Genomic DNA, 24,593 nt, shown 5'->3' with positions numbered 1-24,593 from the left:
TCTTTAAAGGCCTGCTCAGCAGTGATTCAGACCAGCATCATTTCTTCCAGGGCAGTGGTAATTTACCTCTGACAGTCCTTCTGAACATTCCATGAAATTTTAAAAGAAAGGAAATTTGACAAAGAACAAGTTTAAAAGAAATTAAATCCCATCCTGCCAGAGTCGTCATATCTTTTTTTTTTCCTTTGAGATGGAGTCTTGCTCTGCCAGGCTGCAGTGCAGTGGCGCAATCTCGGCTTACTGCAATCTCTACCTCTCGGGTTCAAGCAATTCTTCTGCCTAGCCTCCCGAGTAGCTGGGACTACAGGTGCGCGCCACCACACTCAGCTAATTTTCGTATTTTTAGTAGAGATGGGGTTTCACCATATTGGCCAGGATGGTCTCAATCTCTTGACCTCTTGATCCACCCACCTCAGCTTCCCAAAGTGCTGGGATTACAGGTGTGAGCCACCATGCCCAACCTCTTTTTATTATTACTTATTATCTCAGATTTCTAAAGCACTTTACAGTTTGGGGAGCGTTTTTGTATCTACGCTCCCAACTGAGTATCACGAGCATACTGTGAAGTGGTTAGAACAGATATTATCATGCTCTGTTCCAGGGCTGTAGAGAGGCCCTCAGCAACAAGGGCCACTGTTGTGCTTGCTCCGCCAGGCTGATGCACTTGGCTGCTGATCTGAGTGTAGTCTCTTATTCATTTGTACCTAGTTCATCACTTAAGCATGTTGACTTACTTATGTTTACATAAATAAAACTATTGGCCTACAAAGGAGCTTATCAAAAAGGAACAAGTTACCTGACAGTAGAGGAGAGGCTGGAGAAGGGTAGGCTATTCACACAAACTGATTTAGGTAAAGCATTTTAACATAAAAATTCCATCAGACCTTTACACAGTAAACTAGTTCATAATAACATTTTTCCTTTCCTAATCACAAGCATCATAATTCATAATTACAACATTTGTCCAGTTCTCCAGGGAAAGATCTGCACAGTACACATCAGGAAACGCTCTTGGAGATCAAGAGGAGAAATGAAACTGAAACTCAAGACTTCTGCTTTCATGCACTGTAAACCTAACTTCATCTTGATAAATTATGAAAACCTCACCTTTCTGACCTGTTTTAGCCAATATTTATCACATACCCATCATGTGGAAGAGGTTGCTCAATGCAGCAGGGCATACAGAAGGGATTGAGGCAGTCCCTACCCTGGGAGCATATGGAAAGTACCCCCAACACCTTCCATGCAAGGCAAAACACACAGACAGTGATACAGCACATCTACCGGGGTAACTCAGGATGAACCGTTTCAAGAGAAACACGTGACCTCACCTAGTCCCTGAAAAACGGGAAAGACATCACATAAGATGGAAAGGGAGAGAGGTAGCAGGAGAACACAGACATTATCAGTTCAGTTCAGTTGTGGTAGTAGAGCGCATTCTGGGACCAAATTCAAAACGAAAAAGCCACATGTTAAAGTATCTATTCTTCTCGCTCTTAAAGAAAACGGTAGCACCCTCTAGTAGCATTGCAAAGTAGAAATGAGGAACAAGACAGCATCAGGGTGACCTGATCAGGGTGACTCTTGCCTGTCAAGAGTCAGAGACAGGCCAGAATCAGGCCCTGGGCTGCAGGAGTCTCCCTGGGTTGATTTCTGTGCTACAGTGCTGTCAGCAGAGTGGGGTGGGGGAGGGGGGTGCGCTTTTTTTCATCTCCCTGGGGAGCAAACACCAACTCTTGCAGCAGTTCTGCCAACAAGGCAGAACTATGACGAAACTGATTACCACTAGCCTCTCTGTATCAGGGTCAAGATACGGGGCGGATGAGTCTGTTCCCCAAGGGTGTGCTTAGAGGCCACCGCCACAGAGCTAAGGAAGCCCCTCTCCTAGAACACACCTGTGCCCAACTCTAGTTCACCCTGACGTCCCAGCTCAGCATTAATCGTGGATCCTTCGGCGGGGACCCTGGGCCCCCAAGCCCTCCTATTCAGGGACCACAATTCCCCAACTGGGGTCACTGTCACCAGATCCAGAGGGGCAGTAACAGTCCCTCTTGCAGATTTCAGATCTTCACCCTGCCATTGAAAGGCCACAAGGGGGATTTCGTCCCGGTTTCACCTTCAGGACTGTCTGAGTACTTCCCGGGCGATGCAGACCAGTGGAAGGCACTGGCCGGCACCAAGGCCCGCTCCTGGGAGCCAGGCTGGGGCCCCTCCAGGGACTACAGGTGGGCAGCGGAAGACTCAGAGCAAGGGCCAGGGGCGAAGATGGCCTTCGCTGCGGTCAACCCGGAGCACGTGCTGGGGCTCACCGGCCTCCCCGCGCTGAGGGCAAAGTCCGCTCCCGCCGGCTTCTTGGCTTGGGCACCGGGTACCGGGCGTCAGGGGCGAGGCAGGCAGGACTTGCGCGCGCCCCGACTCGACACCAGACCCCGACCCGACTGCGGGCTCGGCCTCCCGGGACCCCTGCGCGCACTCACCATTGTGGTTGACCCAGGTCGGCTTCAGGAGCTTCATTGTTCGGCCGCCGCCGCCGCCGGGCTGAGGCGAGAGCCGGGTCCCTCAGCGCGCCCGGGCCATGGAGCCACCGCCGCCGCTTCCTCCCGCGCCGCCCGCCCTCCGGCCGCCGCCCGCCCCGCGCCCTCAGGGCCGCCGCGCCATCGCCGGCCCGCGCCCCCCTCCGCCGCCACAGCCGCCCCCCGCGCTCGGCCGCCGCCGCCGCCACCACAGCCGCATCCCCTGCGCCGCTCCTCCTCAGGCGGCTCCCGGGCAACGCCGGAAGTCACGGCGCGCACCTGCCAAATCGCCCCGGCGGGAAACCGCTCCCCACGCGGACTGGGCCGCCCCGGCTCCTCGGCTGGCAGGGGCTTCGGGTCGGGCCCGGGCGCGGGCGCCCCAGAAGGGGCGGTTCGCCTGGACGGCGGACAGCGAGCGGGGCCTAGAGTTGCAACCCGGGCCGGTCGCAGAGGCAGGCGGGGCCCAGGTGGCGTGGACCGCCCGTCACCAGCTCTGCCTCGCCAGTCTGAGTCCGACTTATTAACTAGCTTCCGTCATTCATCAACACGCGCTATTGGGCATCTTGCGAGCGCCAGGCTCCGCGCCGGCGCCGGAATGTGACCCTGGCTTCGGACTCGAACGAATGAGGGGAACGAGCCAACCCTGGTCGGGGAGGCAGGGGCGGACGTGTTTATTGGAAGATCGGGGCCGTTTGCCTAGACGTGAACATTTGGACTCGGAGGAGCAGAGGGACGCCCCTCGGCCGCTCCGGTTGCACTGCAGGGTCGAGGCCCGCGCGAGGGCGCAGACCGACCAACCGGCTAGGGCCTGGCTGGCGGGGCAGGGCCCGCTGCAGAGGCGCACTCGCAGCCCAGGGCGGGGACGGAAGGGAGGACCCCCAGCCGCGTGAAACGCTAGGCGCTCTTGTGTGCGCAGCGGACGCCCGAGGCGGGGCTGCGTCGGGGGCGGGGACAAGCGCGTCCCAGCTCCTGCTGCCGGAACGCCTGAGAGCTGGGCGGCTGGTCTGGCGGACCTCAGCAGGGGGCACCGCGGGTCGGACTGCGGAGGGGCGCACGCCCGGAAGCGGCGAGGGTAGCCATGACGGCCTACGTGCTGCGAGGTGTCTCGCTAACCCTGCGCCCGACGAGCGGGTGAGTGTGGACGCCGACTGGGTAGCGGAGTGCCCAGGGCGCCTGCGGGGTCTTTGCGCCTGTCCGCCGGGACTCGCCTGTGCTCCCTGCTCGCTTCCCAGTCCACGAATATCTCAGGGATGAGCCATATCTGATCATGACTCTTATGCGTGAAAATCTGAGCACCCTGGCGAGCAGGGGTCCTGCCCAAGTCCTCTGTGGTGTGAACGAAAGATTTTGAAAAATCTCTCACGTTGACCTTGCTGTCACATTAAGTAGTTACAAGTGCCCCGGGTTCGGGAGCATTGTAATTTTTTATTTTCCTGTGAAGTGGGAGAGAATGAGATATTTGAGACAAGAGTTTCTCTCTGTCGCCTAGGCTGGAGTGCAGTGGCGCGATTTCGGCTCACTGCAACCTCTGCCTCCCAGGTTCAAGCAGTTCTGCCCCGGCCTCCCGAGTAGCTGGGATTACAGGCGCCCGCCACCACGCCCGACTGATTTTTGTATTTTTGGTAGAGACGGGGTTTCACCACGTTGGCCAGGCTGGTCTTGAACTCCGGACCTCGCCATCCACCCGCCTCGGCCTCCCAAAGTGCCGGGATTACAGACGTTTGCCACCGCGCCTGGTCTCGAGAATCAGTATTTATACATACTCTTGTGTCTTTCAGGCTTCTGGGAACTTGGCAGAGGCAGATTAGAAATACTCACCAGCGAGCATCATTGTTGTCTTTCTGGGAACTCATTCCCATGAGGTAAAACTCAACCGCGGGCCTGACTTCTGGGGGTATAGGTGTCATTCGATGTGTAGAGAACAAAGCTAGACTGCTGGATGTGTGGTTTGCAAAATTAACAGCCTACAAAGTTTCTCAGTTCTGGCTTTCCAACATTTTCCATACCATAGGTTGCTGTTTGTAATTTTTAAAATTTAAGCAGTTTAAATAAGTATTCTCCTGGAAGGGATTCTTGTGTGTTTTAAAGGACACAGCTTAAGTTTCTCTTTCTCCATGAGCCTTCTTCTTCCCTGCCCATTCTGAGGCCCTGGAGAGTGTGGGGAAGATGCAAGTATTAAAGGTATTTCCATCTGGCACTCTTGACTCTTTCTAGTCAATCTTGATTCAGTCAATCTTGATGGTAAAGGATTTGATTCTTCCTTTTTTTTTTTTTTTTTTTTGAGATGGAGTCTCACTGTGTCACCCAGGCTGGTGTGACCTTGTGATCACTGCAGTGGTGTGACCTTGGATCACTGTAACCTCCGCCTCCTGGGTTCAATGCCATTCTCCTGCCTCAGCCTCCCAACTAGCTGGGATTACAGGTGCCAATCACCACGCCCGGCTAATTTTTGTATTTCTAGTAGAGATGGGGTTTTACCATGTTGGTCAGGCTGGTCTCGAACTCCTGACCTCAGGTGATCCACCCACCTCAGCCTCCCAAAGTGCTGGGATTACAGGCCAGCCCACACCTGGCCCACAAATCAATTTTAATAGTAATGAGCTCCTAATCCAACAGTTTGGTATTTTCACTTTTGAATGTAATCCCAAGGCACACCTGAATCCCAGCAGTAAAGAGGAACACTTCCCCTGATTTTATACTCTGATGCCCCTTGTTGCTTTTGTACTTTTTTTTTTGAGACAGAGTCTCGCTCTGTTACCCAAGCTGGAGTGCAGGGGCACAATCTCGTCCCACTGCAACCTCTGCCTCCCAGGCTCAAGTGATTCTCCTGCCTCAGCTTCCTGAGAAGCTGGGATTATAGGTGCGCACCACCACACCTGGCTCATTTTTGTATTTTTAGTAGGGACAGGGTTTCGCCATGTTGGCTAGGCTGGTCTCGAACTCCTGACCTTGGGCAATCTGCCCACCTTTGCCTCCCAAAGTGCTGGGATTACAGGCGTGAGCCACTGCGCCCAGCTGCTTTTGTACTGTTTCTTGTAATTGATGGCACCCACACAGTTCTCACAAGTACTCTGGGGTGGAGTACCTCCTCAACACGCTGAGCTCACGAGTCAGTTATGCACAGCCCCTTCCCCCCGTGGAGAGGTCAATTTGGGGTACTTACCATTTTGTCTCTCCGTAGGTTCATGAGACTGAAGAGGAAAATGTTTAATATTTGCTTTATCTATTAGATCAGAACCTCTTCGAAAGAAGAAGAAGGTAGATCCTAAAAAAGACCAAGCAGCAAAGGAGCGCTTGAAAAGAAGGATCCGAAAACTGGAAAAGGCTAGTCAAGAGCTAATTCCTATTGAAGATTTTATTACCCCTCTAAAGTTCTTGGATAAAGCAAGGTAAGGATCCTTCTCTAGGGATGAAGTCCTCAGCACAAAGGAGTTCTATCAACTTCAGGTAGTGGTGTGTGTAGTTCACACCTGTGATAGTAATTGGTCAGTAGGCTTGAGCTGACTTGGCCCTAACGAGTCCTTGCTTCTTTTGGGAGCAGGAGAAAGCATCCTTGGGTGGTACTCTTGAATGGCTCTGGGTGGGAAAGAACTTAAGATACCTAATAATCCAGATGCTTAAGCACTGCTCTGGAGTTCATGTTTTTGCTGTCATGCATGAGGAGTCTTGGCTGTTTCTGATCCTTTGGGCCTGGAGTCTGAAGCCCTCGCCTCATCCTAACAGTAGAAAACACTTGGTCTCTTGTTTTATCATGCAGATACCTTTAGTTGGTATTTGTTGGGATTCTACTGTGCGCAGGGTTAACAGTTCCTGCTGCCATTTTGTAAGCAGTGTGCACCATCTATAAAGGGGCGGGTGTTAAAGTCACCTCTCATCCAAGGGAGTATTTGCCTGGGCAGAGGAAGTCCTACCAATCTCCTCAGACCATCTGTTCTTCTGACAGAAAGCAAATGACCTTGGTTCCCAGCATCAGTTGCAGCTGCAGCCACATTCAACATTCCATTTCTTAATTTGTCCCAAACTTGTTTTATCTCCTAAGTCCTGTCTGTGTCTGGCAATGGGAATACTTGCGTCAGTTGCAGTCACAGACTTCCATGCCAGCGAGGCTGGTAACCCTTAGCTTCTTTGCAGACAGCGGCCTCAGGTGGAGCTCACCTTTGAGGAGACTGAGAGGAGAGCTCTGCTTCTGAAGAAGTGGTCCTTGTACAAGCAGCAAGAGCATAAGATGGAGAGGGACACCATCAGGGCCATGCTAGAAGCCCAGCAGGAAGCTCTTGAGGAACTGCGACTCGAGTCCCCGAAGCTCCATGCTGAGGCCATCAAGCGGGATCCCAACCTGTTCCCCTTTGAGAGGGAAGGGCCATGTTACACACCACCGATCCCTAACTACCAGCCCCCTGAAGGCAAGTACAGTGACGTCACCAAGGTGTACACACAAGTGGAGTTAAAGAAATAGACTTGCAGGCTGCTATCCTTAACATGCTGCCCCTGAGAGTAGGAATGACCAGGGTTCAAGTCTGCTTTCCGCAGAATCAGGCATGCTGTTAATAAATACTGGTTGAATCAAAATGCTCCTTTGTCTTGTGTTAGAATTTTTTTTTAATTTTTTATTTATTTTTTTTGAGACAATCTCACTCTTGCCCAGACTGGAGTGCAGTGACACAATCTCGGCTCACTACAAACTCTGTCTCTCTGGTTCAAGCGATTCTACTGCATCAGCCTCCCAAATATCTGAGATTACAAGTGTGCGCCACCACGGGTGGCTAATTTTTGTATTTTTAGGAGACAGAATTTTGCCATGTTGGCCAGGCTGGTCTCGAACTCCTGACCTCAAGTGATCTGCCTCCCTTGGCCTCCCAAAGCCCTGGGATTATAGGTGTCAGCCACCACACCCAGCCAGAATTAAAATTAATTCACCAGGCTGGGCTCAGTGACTCACGCCTGTAATCCCAGCACTTTGGGAGGCCAAGGCGGGTAGATCGCAACACGAGGTCAGGAGATTGAGACCATCCTGACTAACAGAGTGAAACCCCATCTCTACTGAAAATACAAAAAAATTAGCCGGGCATGGTGGCACGCGCCTGTAGTCCCGGCTACTCGGGAGGCTGAGGCAGGAGAATGGTGTGAACCTGGGAGGTGGAGCTTGCAGTGAGCCGAGATCATGCAACTGCACCCCAGCCTGGGGGACAGAGTGAGACTCCGTCTCAAAAAAAAAAAAAAAAAGTTAATTCACCTGAGATGGATGGGGGTGACAGATGCTGCCCTTCACCAGGTAATGGGAAGAAGATGACAGACATCAACCGCTGCCCTCAAATGGGGAAAAAAAAATGTGTAAACAGATCCCGAGGGTATAGTGAAAATACCACCAACAGGAGTCAAAGTAACAGAGGAGTGGTGGGAAAGGAAGTTGCCAGCTGGAAAGGTGAGCAGAGAAGCAGGGCCTTCCTGATGGGAAAGAAACACACCTTTGTGTGTTCAGCTGGGGTTAGGGGGAGGTAGAAGAGTGTGGAGCAGGCCAGGGACATACTAGTCAATAAAGATGCCGTGGTCCTCGAGGATGTGAGGCCTGGCAGGGGCAGCGGACTCTATCTCAAGTGCGTAGTCTAGAATGGTGAATGTATTAGTCTGCTCAGGCTGCCATTACAAAGTACCATAGACTGGGTGGCTTAAACAACAGAAATTTATTTTCTCACAATTCTGGGGGCTAGAACTCCTAAGATCAAGGTACCAGCAGGCTTGTTTTCTGAGCCTTTCTCCTTAGCTTGCAGATGGCCACCTTTTCCCTCACATGGTTGTCCCACAGTCTGTGTCCTAATTTTTTATAGATACTAGTTATACTGGAATAGGGCCCACCTAATGACCTCATTATAACTTAATTATCTCCTTAACAATGCTACGTCCAAATACCTCCAAATACAGTCACATTCTGAGGTATGGGGTTGGGGGGAGTGGGAGGGTCGTATGGGTAGGACTTCAACATAGGAACTGTAGGGGACACAATTCAGCCTGTCACAGTACAGGCCCAGTGTATGAATAGAGCCATTTTCCCCAGTGGCTTGGATCACAACCTCAGAAAGGATTTTTTTTTTTAACCACCTTACTGCAGGTAAACCAGGGAAACATTTCATTGGAATAAGAAGTTAGGTTGTCTTCCTAGCGTGTGGTTCACTTTTTTCCCTTTTTTAAAAATTGTGGTGGCCAGGCACCGTGGCTCATGCCTATAATCCTAGCACTTTGGGAGGCCTAGGCGGGTTGATCATCTGACATCAGGAGTTCAAGACCAGCCTGATCAACATGGTGAAACCCCATCTTTACTAAAAATACAAAATTAGCCAGGTGTGGTGGCACATGCCTGTAATCCCAGCTACTCGGGAGGCTGAGGAAGGAGAATCGCATGAATCCGGGAGGTGGAGGTTGTAGTGAGCCAAGATCGCACCACTGCACTCCAGCCCGGGCAAGAAGAGCGAAACTCCCATTCAAAAAAAAAAAAAAAATTGTGGTAAGGCACACATAAACTTTACTATCTTCATTATTTCTAACTGTATGGCTCAGTGGTATTGAGGACATTCATACCATCGGACATCACCACCATCCGTCCATCTCCAGAACTCTTCATTGCAAAACTGAACTCTACCCATTAAACCGTAATTCCCTGTTCCCCTCTTCCCCCAACCCCTGGCAACCACCATTCTACCTTTTCTGTGATTTTAACTATTCTTAAGTACCTCACAGAATTGGAATCATAGTGTTTGTCTTTTTGTAACTGGCTTATTTCACTGAGCATAATCCTCAAGGTTCATCCATGTTATAGCATGTATCAAATGTTCTTTTCATGGCTGAATTAATGTTCCATTATATATATGCCACATTTTCCTTATCCATCTTTTGATGGATGCTTGGGTTACCTACCTTCACGTTTTACTATTGTGAATAATGCTGCTATGAACACGGGAGTACAAATATCTCTTCAAGACTATGCTTTCTTTTAGATGTACACCCAGAAGTGGAACTGCTAGATCATATGAGGACTCTATTTTTAATTTTTTTAGGAAGTACCATACGGCTTTCCATGGCTGCTGTAACGTTATATTTTCCCAGTAGTGCACAAGGATTCCAACTTTTCTTTCTTTTTTTTTTTTTTTTTGGAGTCGGAGTCTGACTCTGTCACCCAGGCTGGAGTGCAGTGGCATGATCTTGGCTCACTGCAGTCACCACCTCCCGGGTTCAAGCGATTCTCCTGCCTCAGCCTGCCAAGCTGGGACTACAGGCGTGTGCTACCGTGCCCAGCTAATTTTTTTTTTTTTTTTTGCATTTTTAGTAAAGATGGGGTTTTGCCATGTTGGCCAGGCTGATCTCGAACTCCTCACCTCAGGTGATCTGCCCGCCTTGGCCTCCCAAAGTGCTGGGATTACATATGTGAGCTACCGCACCCAGCCAAGGTTCCGATTTTTCTACATCCTTACCACACTTTTTTTTTTTTTTTAATACTAGCCATCCTAATGGGTGTGAGGTGGTATCTCACTGTGGTTTTGACTTGTATTTCCCTAATGGTCAGTGATGCTGAGCATCTTTTTATGTGCTTTTTGGCCATTGGTATGTCTATTCAAGTCCTTGCCTTTTTTTTTTTTTTTTTGTAACAGTCTCACTCTTACTCTGGCTGGAGTGCAGTGGCGTAATCTTGGCTCACTGCAACCTCCGCCTCCCAGTTCAAACAATTTAGCCTCAGTCTCCCAGGTAGCTAGGATTACAGGTGCATGCCACCACACCTGGCTAATTTTTATATTTTTAGTAGAGACGTGCTTTCACCATGTTGGCCAGGCTGGTCTTGAACTCCTAACCTCAGGTGATCCGCCTGCCTCAGCCTCCCAAAGTGCTGGGATTACAGGCCTAAGCCACAGTGCCCGGCCCCTTGCCCATTTTTGAACTTTTTTTCTCATTGAGTTTTAGGAGTTCTCTATAATTCTATTAATCTCTTGTCAGATATATGATTTGCAAATATTTTCTCCCATTCTGTGGATTGCCTTTTTATTCTGTCGTTGTGTCTTTTTTTTTTTTTTTTTTTAAGAGATAGGGTCTTGCTCTGTCACCCAGGCTAGAGTGCAGTAGTGCAATCATAGCTCACTGTAACCTCAAACTCCTGGGCTCAAGCAGTTCTCCTACCTCAGCCTCCTGAGTAGCCAGGACTACAGACAGGCACCACCATGCTCAGCTACCTTTTTTAAAAAAAAACTTGTAGAGATGGGGTCTTGCTATGTTGTCCAAACTGGTCTTGAACTCCTGGCCTCCAGCAATCCTCTTGTGTCAGCCTCCCGAAATGCTGGGATTACAGACATGATCCACAGTGCCTGGCCTGATAGTGTGGTTTTTTAAAAATTTTTTTCTAGAAAGAATGGAGGCAGGGTTTTACGATGTTGCCTAGGCTGGTCTTGAACTCCTGGGCTCAAGTGATCCTTCCACCTCAGCCTCCAAAAGTGCTGGGACTACAGGAGTGAACCACCATGCTTGGCCAATAGTGTCTTTTGATGTGAAATTGAATGCCTTTAATTTTCATGAAGTCCAATTTGTTTATTTTTTTCTTTTTAATGTTGATGACTTTGGTGTCATATCCAAGAAACTACTATCAAATCCAACGTTGTGAAGATATTCTCTATGTTTAATTTTAAGCTCTTACAATTTAGGTCAATTTTGAGTTAACTTTTGTATATGATGTTTGGTAAGGGTCCAACTTCACTCTTGGATATTCAGTTTCCAGGCATCAACCATTTGTTGAAAAGACTGTCCTTTCCATAGCCTGGGCGATCCTCTCACCTCAGCCTTCCAAGTAGCTGGGACTACTGCTTTTTTCAAAAGAAAAAACTTTGTTTTAAAAACTCTTTATCAGTCCTGGATAAAAATGTTGCCTAAGGATTCTAAGTCCTTTGGCCCCACCTGAGACAAATGCTGAATGGAACCACTTTTCATGACCTCCACTGCTGCCTCTCAGGTCCAAGTCATCGTCAGTTTTTGCCTGTTCTATTGCAGTGGGCAACTGATCTAGCCACCCCACCCCTTCTCTGCACAGCAGCCAGAGGTCTCTAGAACCAGGTCAGGTCAGGTCTTTGGCTACCTGCCACCCCGAGAGTCTCATCCCCCGATTCCTGATTACAGCTCACAGCACCCCCTCCTATCAATACATGGTGTCAGGTCCCTCTGCCTTTGTGGGTCCCTTTCTCTGCCTGACAGGAGCTGAGCCTCTTCATCCAGGTCTGGGCTCAGACACTGAGGCCTCCCCCACCTCCCCGCCCAAGGTAAGTGTCCAGCACAGGTGCTTGATAGCAGTGCTTTTAAAAACAGTAGGTTTCATCCATTAGGTTGTACAATCAGTTCAGTAGGTCATGGCCGACAGTTTGTTTTCAACTTTTTATTTTGAATTAATTATAGATTCACAGGAGGTTGCATAGGAGGTTGTCTAGGGAGGTGCTGCGTACCCTTGCCCCAGCCTCCCCCAATGTTAACACCTTATACACTATAGCACAGCGTCAGGAGCCAAAAACTGACATTGGTACAGTCTACAGAACATACTCGGTTTCCCCAGTTATATCTGTACTCCTTTGTGTACCTAACTCTACACAATTTTGACTTCATGTATAGCCCTGTGTAACCATCAGTCAGGCTGACGGATGGTTTTCAACACCACAGGACTCCCTTATGTGAACCACCCCCCCACCATCCCTAACCTAACCCCTGGTAACCTTTAATCTGTTTTCCATCTCTGTAATTACATTATTTCATCAATGTTACATAAATGGAATCCTGCTACATGTATGTTTTCAAGATTGGCTGGTTTTGCTCCGAAGAATTTCCTTGAGTTTCATGTGAGTTGCTGTGTGTACAGCAGTTACTGAAAATGGCACTGTATCACATACAGTACGGATACATATTGTTTTATATTTCAACAATAATATGCTATATATAACAGTCTGTGCCAAATAATGACGTAAAATACTTATTATTAATATGGGGTTTTATCCAAAACACTTATTTTTAAAATATTTATTTAGCCGGGCGCGGTGGCTCAAGCCTGTAATCCCAGCACTTTGGGAGGCTGAGACGGGCGGATCACGAGGTCAGGAGATCGAGACCATCCTGGCTAACACGGTGAAACCCTGTCTCTACTAAAAAAAAAATACAAAAAACTAGCCGGGCGAGGTGGCGGGCGCCTGTAGTCCCACCTACTCGGGAGGCTGAGGCAGGAGAATGGCGTAAACCCGGGAGGCGGAGGCTGCAGTGAGCTGAGATCCGGCCACTGCACTCCAGCCTGGGCGACAGATCAAGACTCCGTCTCAAAACAAAAAGAAAAAAAAGTATTTATTTATTTAGAGACGGGGTCTTGCTCTGTTGCCCAGGCTGGAGTGCAGTGGCACAGTCATAGCTGACTGCAACCTCAAACTCCTATCCCCAAGTGATCCTTCTGCCTCAGCCTCCCAAGTAGCTGAGATTACAGGTGTGAGCCACCATGCCTAGCACCTGTCCATAAAGTGTGAAATATACTGCTCTTATTACAGTATTTGTTTTCTTCATAACACCACCATAAAAGAAAATTATCCAAACTGCTTCAGAAATTACCACCATTTTATTTTTATTTATTTTGAGACAGGATATCGCTCTGTCGCTCAGGCTGAAGTACACTGGCACAATCATGGCTCACTGCAGCCTCAAACTCCTGGGCTCAAATGATCCTCCTATCTCAGACTTCCAAGTAGCTGGAACTACAAATACGTGCCACCATGCATGGCTCGTTTATTTTTTGTAGAGATAGAGTCTTGTTATGTTGCCCAGGCTGGTCTCAAGCTCCTGGGCTCAAGCGATCCTCCCACCTCAGCCTCCCAAAGTGCTGGGGTAACAGCCGTGAGCCACCACATCCAGCCACCATTTAAAATCCCTATGTATTGATGTTTAATGTCTATCTTTTCCCCAAACTACAACAGAAACTCTTTGAAGACAACTTGTCTGTTTCGAAACTGTGGTCTTGTAAGCCCCAAACCCTGTCCAACATGTGGACACTCAGATGTTGTGAAGGAATTGCCATAGCAACAAATGCAGGAACATCCTGTCCAGAGAGATTATCTGCTGATGTGGAACTTGAGTAGTGAAGAAGGAGGCAAAATATGACAGTCGCACTACAGAGGCAGGACTCAATGCTTCCTAACCGAGCATGCAGTCGCACACTGCATACCTTGCTAAACAAGCAGGTGGCAGGGAGCATGGCTGCACTGAGGGAAGGCCCCTCATGGACTGGGGTGCTGGCTGGCATGCCCTGGCTTTTGCTGCACTCTCCAGCTCTGCTCCATGAACCTGAAGGCAGCTGCTGCAATCCCAGGCATCACATGCAGACTGCCAATTCATTTTATTATTTTATTTTTGAGACGGAGTCTTACTCTGTTGCCTAGGCTGGAGTGCAGTGGCACGATCTCAGCTCACTGCAACCTCTGCCTCTGGGGTTCAAGTGATTCTCGTGTCTTAGCTTCCTGAGTAGCTGGGATCACAGGCGCATGCCACCATGCCCAGCTAAGTTTTGTATTTTTAATAGAGATGGAGTTTCACCATGTTGGCCAGGTTGGTTTCGAACTTCTGACCTCAAGTGATCCACCCGCCTCGGCTTCCCAAAGTGCTGGGATTACAGCAGACTGCAAATTCAGATGCCCCTTCCCTGTGTTTAAGAGTAAGAAAAACCGGCCGGGCGCGGTGGCTCAAGCCTGTAATCCCAGCACTTTGGGAGGCCGAGACGGGCGGATCACAAGGTCAGGAGATCGAGACCATCCTGGCTAACACAGTGAAACCCCGTCTCTACTAAAAATACAAAAACTTAGCCGGGTGAGGTGGCAGGCGCCTGTAGTCCCAGCTACTCGGGAGGCTGAGGTAGGAGAATGGCGTGAACCCGGGAGGCGGAGCTTGCAGTGAGCTGAGATCCGGCCACTGCACTCCAGCCTGGGTGACAGAGCGAGACTCCGTCTCAAAAAAAAAAAAAAAAAAAAAAAAGAGTAAGAAAAACCTTGTAGATCTCTAGCAGTCTTCTCTTCCCTCACTGGGTGGAAATGCTCATTAATCCAGCCACAGCCATGCTGGAGGCACCTTGGTTGCCTTAGACACATCAATACTCCCCTGATGATGGGGGAACGCTGGCTCCGCTATAGATGCTCCTGCTCTTGGGATCCCGTGAACACAACCCCCACCCCCACCGTTCACAGACACAGACAGGGGCTCTTAGGGAGCACAGGAGAAAACACTCAAGCAGGGAAATACTGTTCTTTAATGGACACCCTTCTGAAGTGATAGATTGTTCTACCCCAAAGAACAAATTTAAAGATATTCAACTTGGTGCCTGTGTCCAGGAAGACAGCAGGGAGGGTGCTGGGCACAGACCCAGCCTAGCCCTCAGCATCACATAACAGGGCCACCACAGGATGAGAAACCATTCTATTAGTAGTAAAGAAACCTCTTCGAGAAATAGTGTTTTTGGTGGTTCATACATTTTAAAACACCTACAAGAGAATAAGCATACAAATTTCTAACACTGTCCAGACACAACACTGTTATATATAAAATCTAACAAATGTAAACTTAATTTTCAGCTTCTATTTGAAATCAGCTTCTATTTGAAACAGCAACTTGAAACAGACCAGATGAAATGGCTTTTGATACATTAACCACCAGGGGAAATTTTTTTGAGGGAAGGAGTCCTTAATTCCACATGTCTTGGACTTGGATTTCTTAAGGTGAGTCCACAAACCCTCTTTATGCAACGTTGTGTGTTCTGTAGCTGTGTGCATTTCTTAAAAACCAGAGTCTCCAGGGGCCGACCTGGGAGCCTAACAAGTGAAGCCTGCTGGTGCAGAGGGGCCAGCAAGCCCTGCCTGCTCGGCACACCTGCCTGCATGTGCAGTGGAACTGAGTGGAGCAGAGTGTGAGTACTCACAATGTTCACCAAACCTGAGACATAGCAGGCAGTTTCCCAAGGACTAGGAAAGACATTCACAGTGGCGCAACTGTTTAGCTACCTCATTATGACCCACCTGTGTGTCCACACAGGTCAGGGCTACCCTTCAGTTTACCTGAGAAGCCTAGACCTCAGGACCACCATCTCCTATGCTACTGTGCCCAGCCTGACCTGGCTGCTCACAGGTACCTGGCCATAATGCTTGGCCTCCTGGAAGCTCTGAAGCGGTGCAATTGTCCTGCAGAACATCGCAGCGTCAGGGTACCCTGCAGGCTGGTGAGGGGTGGGCAAATAGGACCAGCAATGTCCTGCTCCATGTTCCAAACCCAGCAAGAGCTCACAGGGACCCACTAGACTGTGTAGGCTGTCACAGTCCCCAGGGTTGTGCAACAGCAACTTGAAACAGACCAAGGAAGCTGCACAGGCCAATGGCAGGGGTGCTTGTCACTCGTCCTTCTCCTGCGGCAGAGGGAGATGCCAGTCTGGAGGGGGGCTCTGCCTCGGGGCCCACACCAGGATGTGCTTCCGTGCAGCCTGGACTCGTGCCCGCTCGCTCTCACAGAGGGATTGCTGTGCAAATAAGACTCTAGTCACTCCCCAGGCTCTGAGCACCCTCAAGACCCCTGTACCTCCCCCCAAAACACAGATGGACAGGAAGGGGCCTATGGTGCACACCACTGTGCAGCACAGCTACATCCACCTACTATACCTTGGCGAGTATTCCATATTAGCGCACAGAGATTGAGATCATTTTGTTCTCACAAACTAATGTGAAAAACTACTTAATAGGTCATAATAATTTGAGGAATTTTTAAATATCTTCTCCTGGACCTCAGGGCTCAATGGCTCTGGCTGACCTTGTGAGTCTGGGGCATATTCACCTGCTGAGAGTGAGCCTGGGGGTGGAGTGGAGAGGAGAGAAGAGTCTGAGACAGCAGCTGTGGGGAGCTGCAGGGAGGAGTGTGGTAGGGAAGAAGGGAGGAAGACAGGGAAGAAATACATGCCCAGGGTATCCTGGAAGGGTGGGAAGAGTCCAGAGGACAGACCACCTGCCTGAGTGGTGCCACAAGTGCCATTCAACCCATCAGCTTCTTCTAGCTACTGTATCCCAATACAGACACGGGTCAGTGTATCACAACACGGGAGGCCTTCGCTGTGGGCCCTTGGTAAGTATCAGGTGCTATGTGAGCCTCTTTACACAGATCATTTAATCTGTCTACGTCTGTCTTTGTTCAAGCTCTATTGCCTCAAATAAAATATTTTGATCATGTTTAAAAAGCTATCAGAAATGTAGCACAGACTATTAAAGATTCCCAAATGTCCATTCCCAATGTGGCAGTTAACAGCTTCCCTGATACCGTTTTTTGGTCCAAATTTTAGAGCTAATATGTTTCCCTAATGATGGGATAATCTTCTGCTGGCTAGTCTACTTCCTGCTTTTTTTTCACTAAACAATACACTGTAGGCACTTTCCCACACCCAGGTAGATGACTGACTATTCCTTTCAAAGGCTATCCGGTATTTCACTTTGTGGAAAAAGCTAATTGGTCAAATGTCTATTAGTGAAATTTAGGTTGTTTTCAGCTTTTGCAGTATCAAAAACATAATTAGCATCCCGAACTTTTAACTGTACACTCTTATGCAATTACTTCCCTAGGATAAAGTTCCAGAAGTAAAACTTAAAGTCAAAAGGTATGCATCTGACATTTACATAATCAGAACACCCGACACCCCCACCAACACTGTACAACTACCCAGAATTCTTCAAACCCCCATCAACACTTAACGACTTTCTGCTGGGCAAAACCTGCTGTTACTGTCATTTAGACTTATATACCTGACACCTGGCCATTTGGTTTTTTTCTTTTTTGTTCGTGAGATGGAGTCTTACTGTACTGTTGGCCCAGGCTGGAGTGCAGTGACACGATCAACTCATTGCAACTTCTACCTCCCAAGTTTAAGCAATTCTCCTGTCTCAGCCTCCCGAGTAGCTGGGATTACAGGTGTGTGCCACCATCCGTGGCTAATTTTCATATTTTTAGTAGAGATGGAGTTTTGCCATGTTGCCAGGCTGGTCTCGAACTCCTGACCTCAGGTGATCTGCCCACCTTGGCCTCCCAAAGTGCTAGGATTACAGGCCTGAGCCACCACGCCCAGGCTTTTTTTTTTCTTTTTTATTATTTTTATAAAGATGGAGTCTTACCACGTTGCCCATGGCTGGTCTCAAGCTCCTGGGCTCAAGCGATCCCCTTGCCTTGGCCTCCCAAAGTGCTGAGATTACAGGTGCCCACCACCATGCCCACCTGGCTTTCTTTTTTAATGAATTGCTTCTTTGTGTCCTTTGGCCATTTTTCCATTCTGAAATAATCCCTATATTTCTTATTGATATAAAAGAGCTCTTTATACACACACGCGCAGATATACACACATTAAAATTACCAATCTCTTGCTATACAGGCTGTCAGCTTTCTTACTTTTTTTGAGTTTCACATATTATGGAATAGTCATAATTTTCTTTTATACAGCAGTCTGGTTTCCACATCAGTTCATCTCTTTCAGATCACTGTATACACTTAACAATGTTGAAGTGTTGATCAGTCCCATTGATTCTCATTCCTTGGCACTCCCCATGAGCCTTGCACCTTTCGGCTGGCTTCTCTCCATCTCCTCTCTCACAAGGGGTCCACCGTAGGACTGTATATTCTAGACTACAGTGTGGGTGCCAGGAGGGCAGAGACTCTTCTTATCACTCGTGCATCCCCAAGAGTACCCAATGTAGTACATATTTGCTGGATGAATAAACAACTAGAACCACCTCCTTACCGATCTCTCTGCTCCTGTAAAATACTCTCTACACCCTAGCAAACAGATTGAACTTTTTTCCTTTTTTTTTTTTTTTTCCTGAGACAGGTCTCCCTCTGTTGCCCAGGCTGGTGTGCAGTGGCGTGACCATAGCTCACTGCAGCTCTGAACTCCTGGGCTTAGGCGATCCTCCCACCTCACTCTCCCAAGTAGCTGGGACCACAGGTGCACGTCACCACACTTTGCTAACAGACTGATCTGTTAAAGATATAAATCGAATTATGCTTCCCAGCACACTTTAGACTAAACTCTAAACTCCGTATCAAGGCCCACCAGGTCCCTGGTATACCGCTTTCCAACCATCTACCCTCTGCTTCAGGAACACAGGCCTTCTCTGTTTCTCAGCAGTGTCTACCGGGGCTGGATGAAGGCTGGCTCCTGGTCACTCAGGACTCAGCAACATCACCTCCTGCGTAGGCCAGCTGATGACCCTAACATTGGACGGTTGCCCTCTTTGCTCTCTAAACCACTCTACACCCTCCTCGCTGGTCTCCTAAGTTGTCTTTCCCGCCCTCTGAAAGTCCTGTTGATATGCTAATTTATACCAACTCTCAAAAGAAAGGAAGCGTGAGGAGGATAGGGACCTTGACAGTTCTCGGCTAGGTCGCGGGGCCTGGGGCGTGAAGGGGTGGGGAAAGCTGGGCCCTGCAAGGCGCTCCGAAGCGCCGCCCCGCTCCCTCCCGGCGCACCTGGGCCTCGGCGCTCCGGCGTTCCTCCCAGTCGCGGCAGCTGGCCAGGTCGCGCCGCCACTGTTCGCAGGCCGGCCGCTCGCCGTGGACGTAGTAGTGGTGCAGGAAGTGCCTGGCGCTGCGGCAGAGCTTCCACTCGGCGCGGTAGGCCTCGCAGGGGCGCGGCGGCTGCGGCGAGAGGCGCCGCCTGAGTGGGGCCCGGCGGCCGCGCCCCACGCCCGGAGCCTGTCCCGTTCCCTCCCTCCGGAAGACCCTGGTGGTTCCCGGCTCCCGAGCACACTCACCTGCCAGCCGCTGCCGTCCGCCATGTCTGGGCGACCGGGGCGCCAAGCCCGCCCCTCAGTCCGCCAGCCAATGAAGAATGAAGAAAGCGGCACCTCGTGATCGACTGACAGAATAACTAATAAGCACCGACACATTCAATTACAGTTTCGCCCCCATCTTAGAGAAGCTCGGACAAACAGGACGAGCAACCAATAGCAACGGAGGGCGGCTGCGGCGCGCGGAGGGCCAGGGTCGCAGGGTAAGTCCGGGAAGAGGCCTGGCGCGGAGCCTACTCGGCCACCGCGAAGCCAGCGCCATTCACCCCGGGCCATGAGGGCATCCTGGGCCGCGCAGCTACCTTTTGTCAGTCGCCTCTAAAATCACACTGCTCTGGCCAATTCTTTTTAGCAGCTTTATGAGATTTTCTCAAATCTCAACAATGCGGTTTATTTTCAAAAGTATGTACTGAGCATCAAGTTGGTGCAGCGAACCTCCCAGATCTGCAGCTCTGGCGGTCTTGTCTGAGCGTCCACTCAGGATGGAGGTGAACTCGCAAAGTAACCAAGGTTGGTTGGGCATGACGTGTGGTGGATCTAGGGTTGGATGACCTGCCCAGGGAACGCAGGCTTGAAGTGGAGGCTGAGAAGGCAATCCGAGCATGGCCATAGGCCGGTCAAAGGCATGGAGGCGGTGTGTAGCACGGGTGAGTGGGGTAGGAGTGGCTTGGATGTCTGTAGCTCGATTCTAAGGGTGCGGGAGACATGTAACATTTACCTTATTTATTTTTCGAGACAGGGTCTTGCTGTGTCACCCAGGCTTACGTAAGACCTGGAACTCCAGGACTTTGAACAGCTAGGACCACAAGCATGCACCGCCTTACCAGGCTAATTTTTAGTTTTTTGGTTTTTTTTTTTTTTTTTTTTTGGTAAAGATGTGGTCTTGCTAAGTTACTCAGGCTAGTTTGGCCTCAAGCGATCCTCTCACTTTGGCCTCCCAAAGTGCTAGGATTATAGGCTGAGCGACAACGCCTGGCTGCAACGTTTATAAAAAGGAGCAATGCACAAGAGGCAACAAAGGCAAGTAAAGGGGAAGCTGGTGGGCTTGCAGAAGTGCCCACTGGGACAGACTCCCTGGAGGTGGGTCAGAAAGCTGCAGTTTTACCAGGGGTCCTGCTGTTGAGGCAGCTGGCTCAAGGACCAAGCCCAAAGAAGACACTGGGAGGAAGGCTGCAGGCCAGGGTGCAGGAGTAACGACCAGAATCAGTGCTCCAACTGGCCCCACTAAAAGGCCCTGGAATGGAATCCATCCTGGTCCAGGCAGGGGAGTGTGCCTCCAGCAAAGGACCAGGCGTTTCACTGCATACACAGCAGGTGTTGCTTAGTGAAGACAAAAACCCAGAGCCAGAGGTACTGCAACATTCTTGATTATGCATAAAGTGACAATTTGTTAGCTGATGTGATCCTGCAAATGAAAGCTGCTACCCACCAAGGAGGGTTTCTCCCTCTGCTAGTAAAACTGAGACTTTGTCAGTGGAGGGTCAGGTAAGTCCCCACAGTGCTCACGCCTTCCAAAACCACGCCTAGTTCCAGTGATGATGGTTTGTGCCACAGGCCAAGTACTGAACATCATGACACTCATAGACACTCTTCACTGAAGACATGTGGATAGACCCTGGGGCCACCATCCTCTCCTCTCTGGAGTGTTGGAGGGGCCCTGACCAGGGCAGGGTCCCCATGCCTAGAAGCAGGGTCAGCCCTGGCTCATGGGGGACCCCGCTGGGCTTAGCCATTGCCACCTAGGAATCAGGCAGCCTTGTTTCTTCCTACTTTCTCCAGGAGAAGCCCCAGATGGGAAGTTTTCTAATGGTGAGATGGAACACAGGACATCTGCCAACAGGACTTCCTTCAGTTCTGGTCAGAGGCCCAACCACCAGTCTGTGTTAGTACCTAATCAAACATTTAGATTTAGGCTTTAGTTATTGCCTGTTTTTACTTGAAATTCTTGGCTTAGAATTATTCCCAATGGGGCCAGGCACAGTGGCTCATGGGAACAAATTTAAAATAATCAGATTAGCATGTCAAAAGATCTCACCTTATAGAAAGTGAAGACCTAAGACCAAATAAATACTGATAAAAAATAAAGACAGGCCAGCAGAAGCTTGGATGATTTAATAAATTAAAATTAGGAGTGGGGGAGTAGGGAAGAAGGAAAGAGAGGAACATCTCTTTAGCATTTGTTCATTCCAACATTCACGTTTGCTTCTCCATGGAGTTGTTTCACTATGAACAGGTTCACTAAGGAGCCAGTTATATCCATATGAAATGAGAATAAAAGTGTAAACTCATTCAGATCAGGTTTTTCTGAGTGATGTTTTTGAAAAAAACATGGAAAATAAAAATAGAAACATTCTTTGTCAAATACTTAAATTGCAGCCACAGTAGTGGGACAGCCACTATTTATAGAACACACATCTATTTAAACCCTTTTTTTAGGCCAAAGACTGACACCTATGCAACTGACCTAGGAAAAGAAAGGATAAATGAAAAAGAAAGAACACTTCATGTTAGACAATTTAGTCACCTCCATTGGTTTTGACAGAATTAGGGATACAGAATTGCTCCTGCTGAGGCAGTGGGAGCCCCCCTCAAGCTGAAAGCATGAAGAGGTGAGGCGGCAGCTGCCTACAGGCCCTCAGGGACAGCTCTTTGTCTTTCCCCAAATCAAGCATACAACTACAAAGTCCTGCTGCTCCACTTCAAGTAAAACTTGATAATTCTTAGGTAACTCTAAGCAAATCTTAAGTAACAGAGTATTCTGATGAGGCTCATCCCTGTCAGTGCCAGTAACTAAAAGCCAAGATGTTGCAATTTATTCTTTTATTATTTTCCAGTCAGCCAACAGTCCTCACTTAGGGCTTTCTTCCCTTCTTACGCAACGACTGTCCTTCCCCAGAGAAAGCGACGAATCTGCCTCCAGCTTCATCCTAGGTGTGAAGAGAAGATACTATTTTCAGAAACTCCCTGGAGATTTACAATAAATGCCTTACTATAGTCTATAGACTCACGTACCATCCATATTACTCATAAGAAATGTCTCAGGCTGGACACGATAGCTGACACCTGTAATCCCAGCACTTTGGAAGGTAAAGGTGGGAGGAACGCTTGAGCCCAGGAGTTCAAGACCAGCCTGGGCAACATAGTGAGACCCCATCTCTACCAAAAATAGCTTGGTGTGGTATGTGCCTATGGTCCTAGCTACTTGGGAGGCTGAGATGGGAGGATGGTTTGAGCCAAGGCCATAGTGAGCTATGATTGTGCCACTGCACTCCAGCCTGGATGGCAGAGCAACAGAGCAAGACCCTGCCTCAAAAAAAAAAAAAAAAAAAAAAAAATCTCTAAGTTCATCACCCAAAAACTTCAGGTCACTTTTCTGTACATGCTTGAAGAACTGTTTTCCCACTTAATTCTGAAGTCTCATGCCAATAAACTTATCTAGTATACTCCCAAGGCTACAGAACTGAATTCTGTTAAAAAGAATTCCATTATGTAGGAGAGCCAGTTTTCTATCAGTGGACATTGCTGTGGTAAGCTGCTTAATGTATTTGCACACAGCTCTGATATTTTTTTAGAGCTCAAAGTCCTGGGTCAAAGCGTGTACACATTTTTAATGCTTTTAACTTATAGAGAACAACCAGCCCTCAGAAACATTCTACTAAGCTATCCTTCCATCAGCAGAAAGAGGGATTGTTTTTTCCCAAGCCTTTGAAAACTGCAAATATTTTTTTTCACATATTTTTATTGCTAGTCAGTCTGAGGCATTACCTCAACTTTTCCCTAGGAAGAAGAGGATTCTGGAATGTTCAACACAAATCCCTGCACCTGGCTCCCCACTAACTGTAGCATGTTATACCTGCAGTAGAACACCATTTAGTATTTATGTGGTAATATTCATGTAAATTTGAGTCACGGCTGCATTTAGTCTTCCTTTGCCACACAGCCTTCCATTTATCCTGGTGTCAATAGCTGTGTTTGGCTTTTTTCTCTATATATTCAATCACAGCCTGCATTGCATGGAGTTCATCTGTTTTGACAAAGCTGTGTCCTCCTGGGCCTTCACCCTGCCATACCTGGACTGGCCTTTCTCTAGGTGCCGTACGTGTTAGTGGGGGCTCCTTATTTCCTGGATTCTATGACTTTATTTCTACCTTATTCCTTCATTTTAGTGAGGGACACCTTCTAGGAGCTTCCTGAGAAAAGATGCATAAGGATTATCTTCTTGTGAGTTCCTTTTTTCTACTCTCATATTTCATTGATAGTCTGGTTGGTATGTTAGTCTACTAGGGCTGCCATATAAAATGCCAAAGACAGCGTGGCTCAAACAACAGCAATTTCTTGTTCATAGTTTTGGAGGCTAGAAGTGCAGGATCAAGGTGTCAGCAGGTTTGGTTTCCTCTGATGCCCTTTTCCTTGACTTGCAGATGGCTGCCTTCTTGCTGTGTCCTCACATGGCCCCTCCTATGTCCAAATTTCTTTTCTTTTTTTTTTGAGACGGGGTCTCACTTTGTTCCCCAGGCTGGAGTGCAGTGGCGCGATCTCGGCTTACTGCAAGCTCCGCCTCCCTGGTTCACACCATTCTCCTGCCTCAGCCTCCCAGGCTCCCGCCACCACAGCCGGCTAATTTTTTGTATTTTTAGTAGAGACGGGGTTTCACCATGTTAGCTAGGATAGTCTCGATCTCCTGACCTTGTGATCCACCCACCTCGGCCTCCCAAAGTGCTGGGATTACAGGTGTGAGCCACCACACCCAGCCCAAATTTCCTCTTCTTAAAAGGACACCAGATTGAATTAGGGCCAACTCTAATGGTCTTATAACTTAATTGCTTCTTTAAATGGCCCTATCTGAGTTACTGGGGGTCAGGGCTTCAACACAGAAACACTGGAGGGACACAATCCAGCTCTTAAGAGTTGGTACAGAATTTTAGGTTGGAAAAAATTTCAGAATTTTGAGGATATTGCTCCACTATCTTCTAGTTTCCTCTGTGTCCTGCTAAGATGATGTCCCTTTTTTGGGAGACAGGGTCTTACTGTTACCCAGGCTGGAGTGCAGTGGTGTGATCTCAGTTCACAGCAGCAGCCTGCACCTCCCAGGCTCAAGTGATGCTCCCAACTCAGCCTCGAAGTAGCTGGGACTACAGGTGCGTGCCGCCATGCTGGGCTAATTTTAAAATTTTCTGTAGAGACAGGGTCTCCCTATATTGCCCAGGCTGGTCTCAAACTCCTGGGCTCAAAT

General features: G+C 48.9%; 4 protein-coding genes and 1 long non-coding RNA gene across 11 annotated transcripts in view; 2 read left to right on the top strand and 3 right to left on the bottom strand.

The window, feature by feature from the left end:
• LOC101017878 (protein HIRA) overlaps nucleotides 1-2,771 on the bottom strand; it is a 100,986-nt gene extending 98,215 nt beyond the window's left edge. For 2 of the 6 annotated variants that reach the window (XM_021921355.1, XM_009216781.1), the window contains exon 1: nucleotides 2,478-2,685. Coding sequence is in view for 3 of the 6 variants with exons in the window: in XM_003905213.4 (XP_003905262.1) it covers nucleotides 2,478-2,514 (37 nt within the window). In the remaining 3 variants the exon portion in view is untranslated. Of the gene's footprint in view, nucleotides 1-1,143; nucleotides 2,437-2,477 lie in introns of those variants that run through there. The other 4 variants (XM_003905213.4, XM_009216780.3, XM_009216783.1 and 1 more) reach the window with 4 other exon arrangements.
• A 45-nt stretch (nucleotides 2,772-2,816) lies between these two features.
• MRPL40 (mitochondrial ribosomal protein L40) lies at nucleotides 2,817-7,082 on the top strand. The gene is made up of 4 exons (XM_003905215.3): nucleotides 2,817-3,644; nucleotides 4,292-4,375; nucleotides 5,744-5,902; nucleotides 6,645-7,082. The coding sequence occupies exons 1-4, from the start codon at nucleotides 3,592-3,594 to the stop codon at nucleotides 6,967-6,969; spliced, it is 621 nt and encodes a 206-aa protein (XP_003905264.1). The 5' UTR covers nucleotides 2,817-3,591; the 3' UTR covers nucleotides 6,970-7,082.
• A 7,700-nt stretch (nucleotides 7,083-14,782) lies between these two features.
• On the bottom strand, nucleotides 14,783-19,886 carry C16H22orf39 (chromosome 16 C22orf39 homolog). Its single transcript, XM_003905216.4, has 3 exons — nucleotides 19,325-19,886; nucleotides 19,041-19,208; nucleotides 14,783-16,059 (listed from the first exon to the last, which is right to left on the bottom strand). Exons 1-3 carry the CDS (start codon nucleotides 19,457-19,459, stop codon nucleotides 15,934-15,936), a joined length of 429 nt encoding a protein of 142 aa, XP_003905265.1. The 5' UTR covers nucleotides 19,460-19,886; the 3' UTR covers nucleotides 14,783-15,933.
• Nucleotides 19,887-19,895: 9 nt separating this feature from the next.
• Nucleotides 19,896-22,354, top strand: LOC110740552. The gene is made up of 2 exons (XR_002515300.2): nucleotides 19,896-20,007; nucleotides 20,100-22,354. It is a non-coding gene; the product is annotated as an uncharacterized LOC110740552 (long non-coding RNA).
• Nucleotides 22,164-24,593, bottom strand: part of UFD1 (ubiquitin recognition factor in ER associated degradation 1) — a 29,232-nt gene continuing 26,802 nt past the window's right edge. The window contains exon 12 of one of the 2 annotated variants that reach the window (XM_021921358.2): nucleotides 22,164-22,287. In XM_021921358.2, coding sequence (XP_021777050.1) covers nucleotides 22,213-22,287 — 75 coding nt within the window. In that variant the 3' untranslated portion in view covers nucleotides 22,164-22,212. The remainder of the gene's footprint in view (nucleotides 22,288-24,593) is intronic. The other variant, XM_021921357.2, reaches the window with a different exon arrangement.

The sequence above is a fragment of the Papio anubis genome, chromosome 16 (assembly GCF_008728515.1).
Source record: "Papio anubis isolate 15944 chromosome 16, Panubis1.0, whole genome shotgun sequence".
Classification (NCBI taxonomy): domain Eukaryota; kingdom Metazoa; phylum Chordata; class Mammalia; order Primates; family Cercopithecidae; genus Papio; species Papio anubis.
The sequence above is the reverse complement of the archived record's forward strand: the minus strand, read 5'-3'. Positions and strand labels throughout refer to the sequence as shown.

Excerpts from the sequence above, each read along its gene's own strand:
- MRPL40 (XM_003905215.3), top strand. The coding sequence starts at position 3,592 with ATGACGGCCTACGTGCTGCGAGGTGTCTCGCTAACCCTGCGCCCGACG. Across the intron at positions 3,645-4,291 it reads ACCCTGCGCCCGACGAGCGG|GCTTCTGGGAACTTGGCAGA; the intron begins GTGAGTGTGGAC and ends TGTGTCTTTCAG. Across the intron at positions 5,903-6,644 it reads AAGTTCTTGGATAAAGCAAG|ACAGCGGCCTCAGGTGGAGC; the intron begins GTAAGGATCCTT and ends GCTTCTTTGCAG.
- C16H22orf39 (XM_003905216.4), bottom strand. The coding sequence starts at position 19,459 with ATGTGTCGGTGCTTATTAGTTATTCTGTCAGTCGATCACGAGGTGCCG. Across the intron at positions 19,209-19,324 it reads CGGACGGCAGCGGCTGGCAG|CCGCCGCGCCCCTGCGAGGC; the intron begins GTGAGTGTGCTC and ends CTCTCGCCGCAG. Across the intron at positions 16,060-19,040 it reads GCCGGAGCGCCGAGGCCCAG|CAATCCCTCTGTGAGAGCGA; the intron begins GTGCGCCGGGAG and ends TTATTTGCACAG.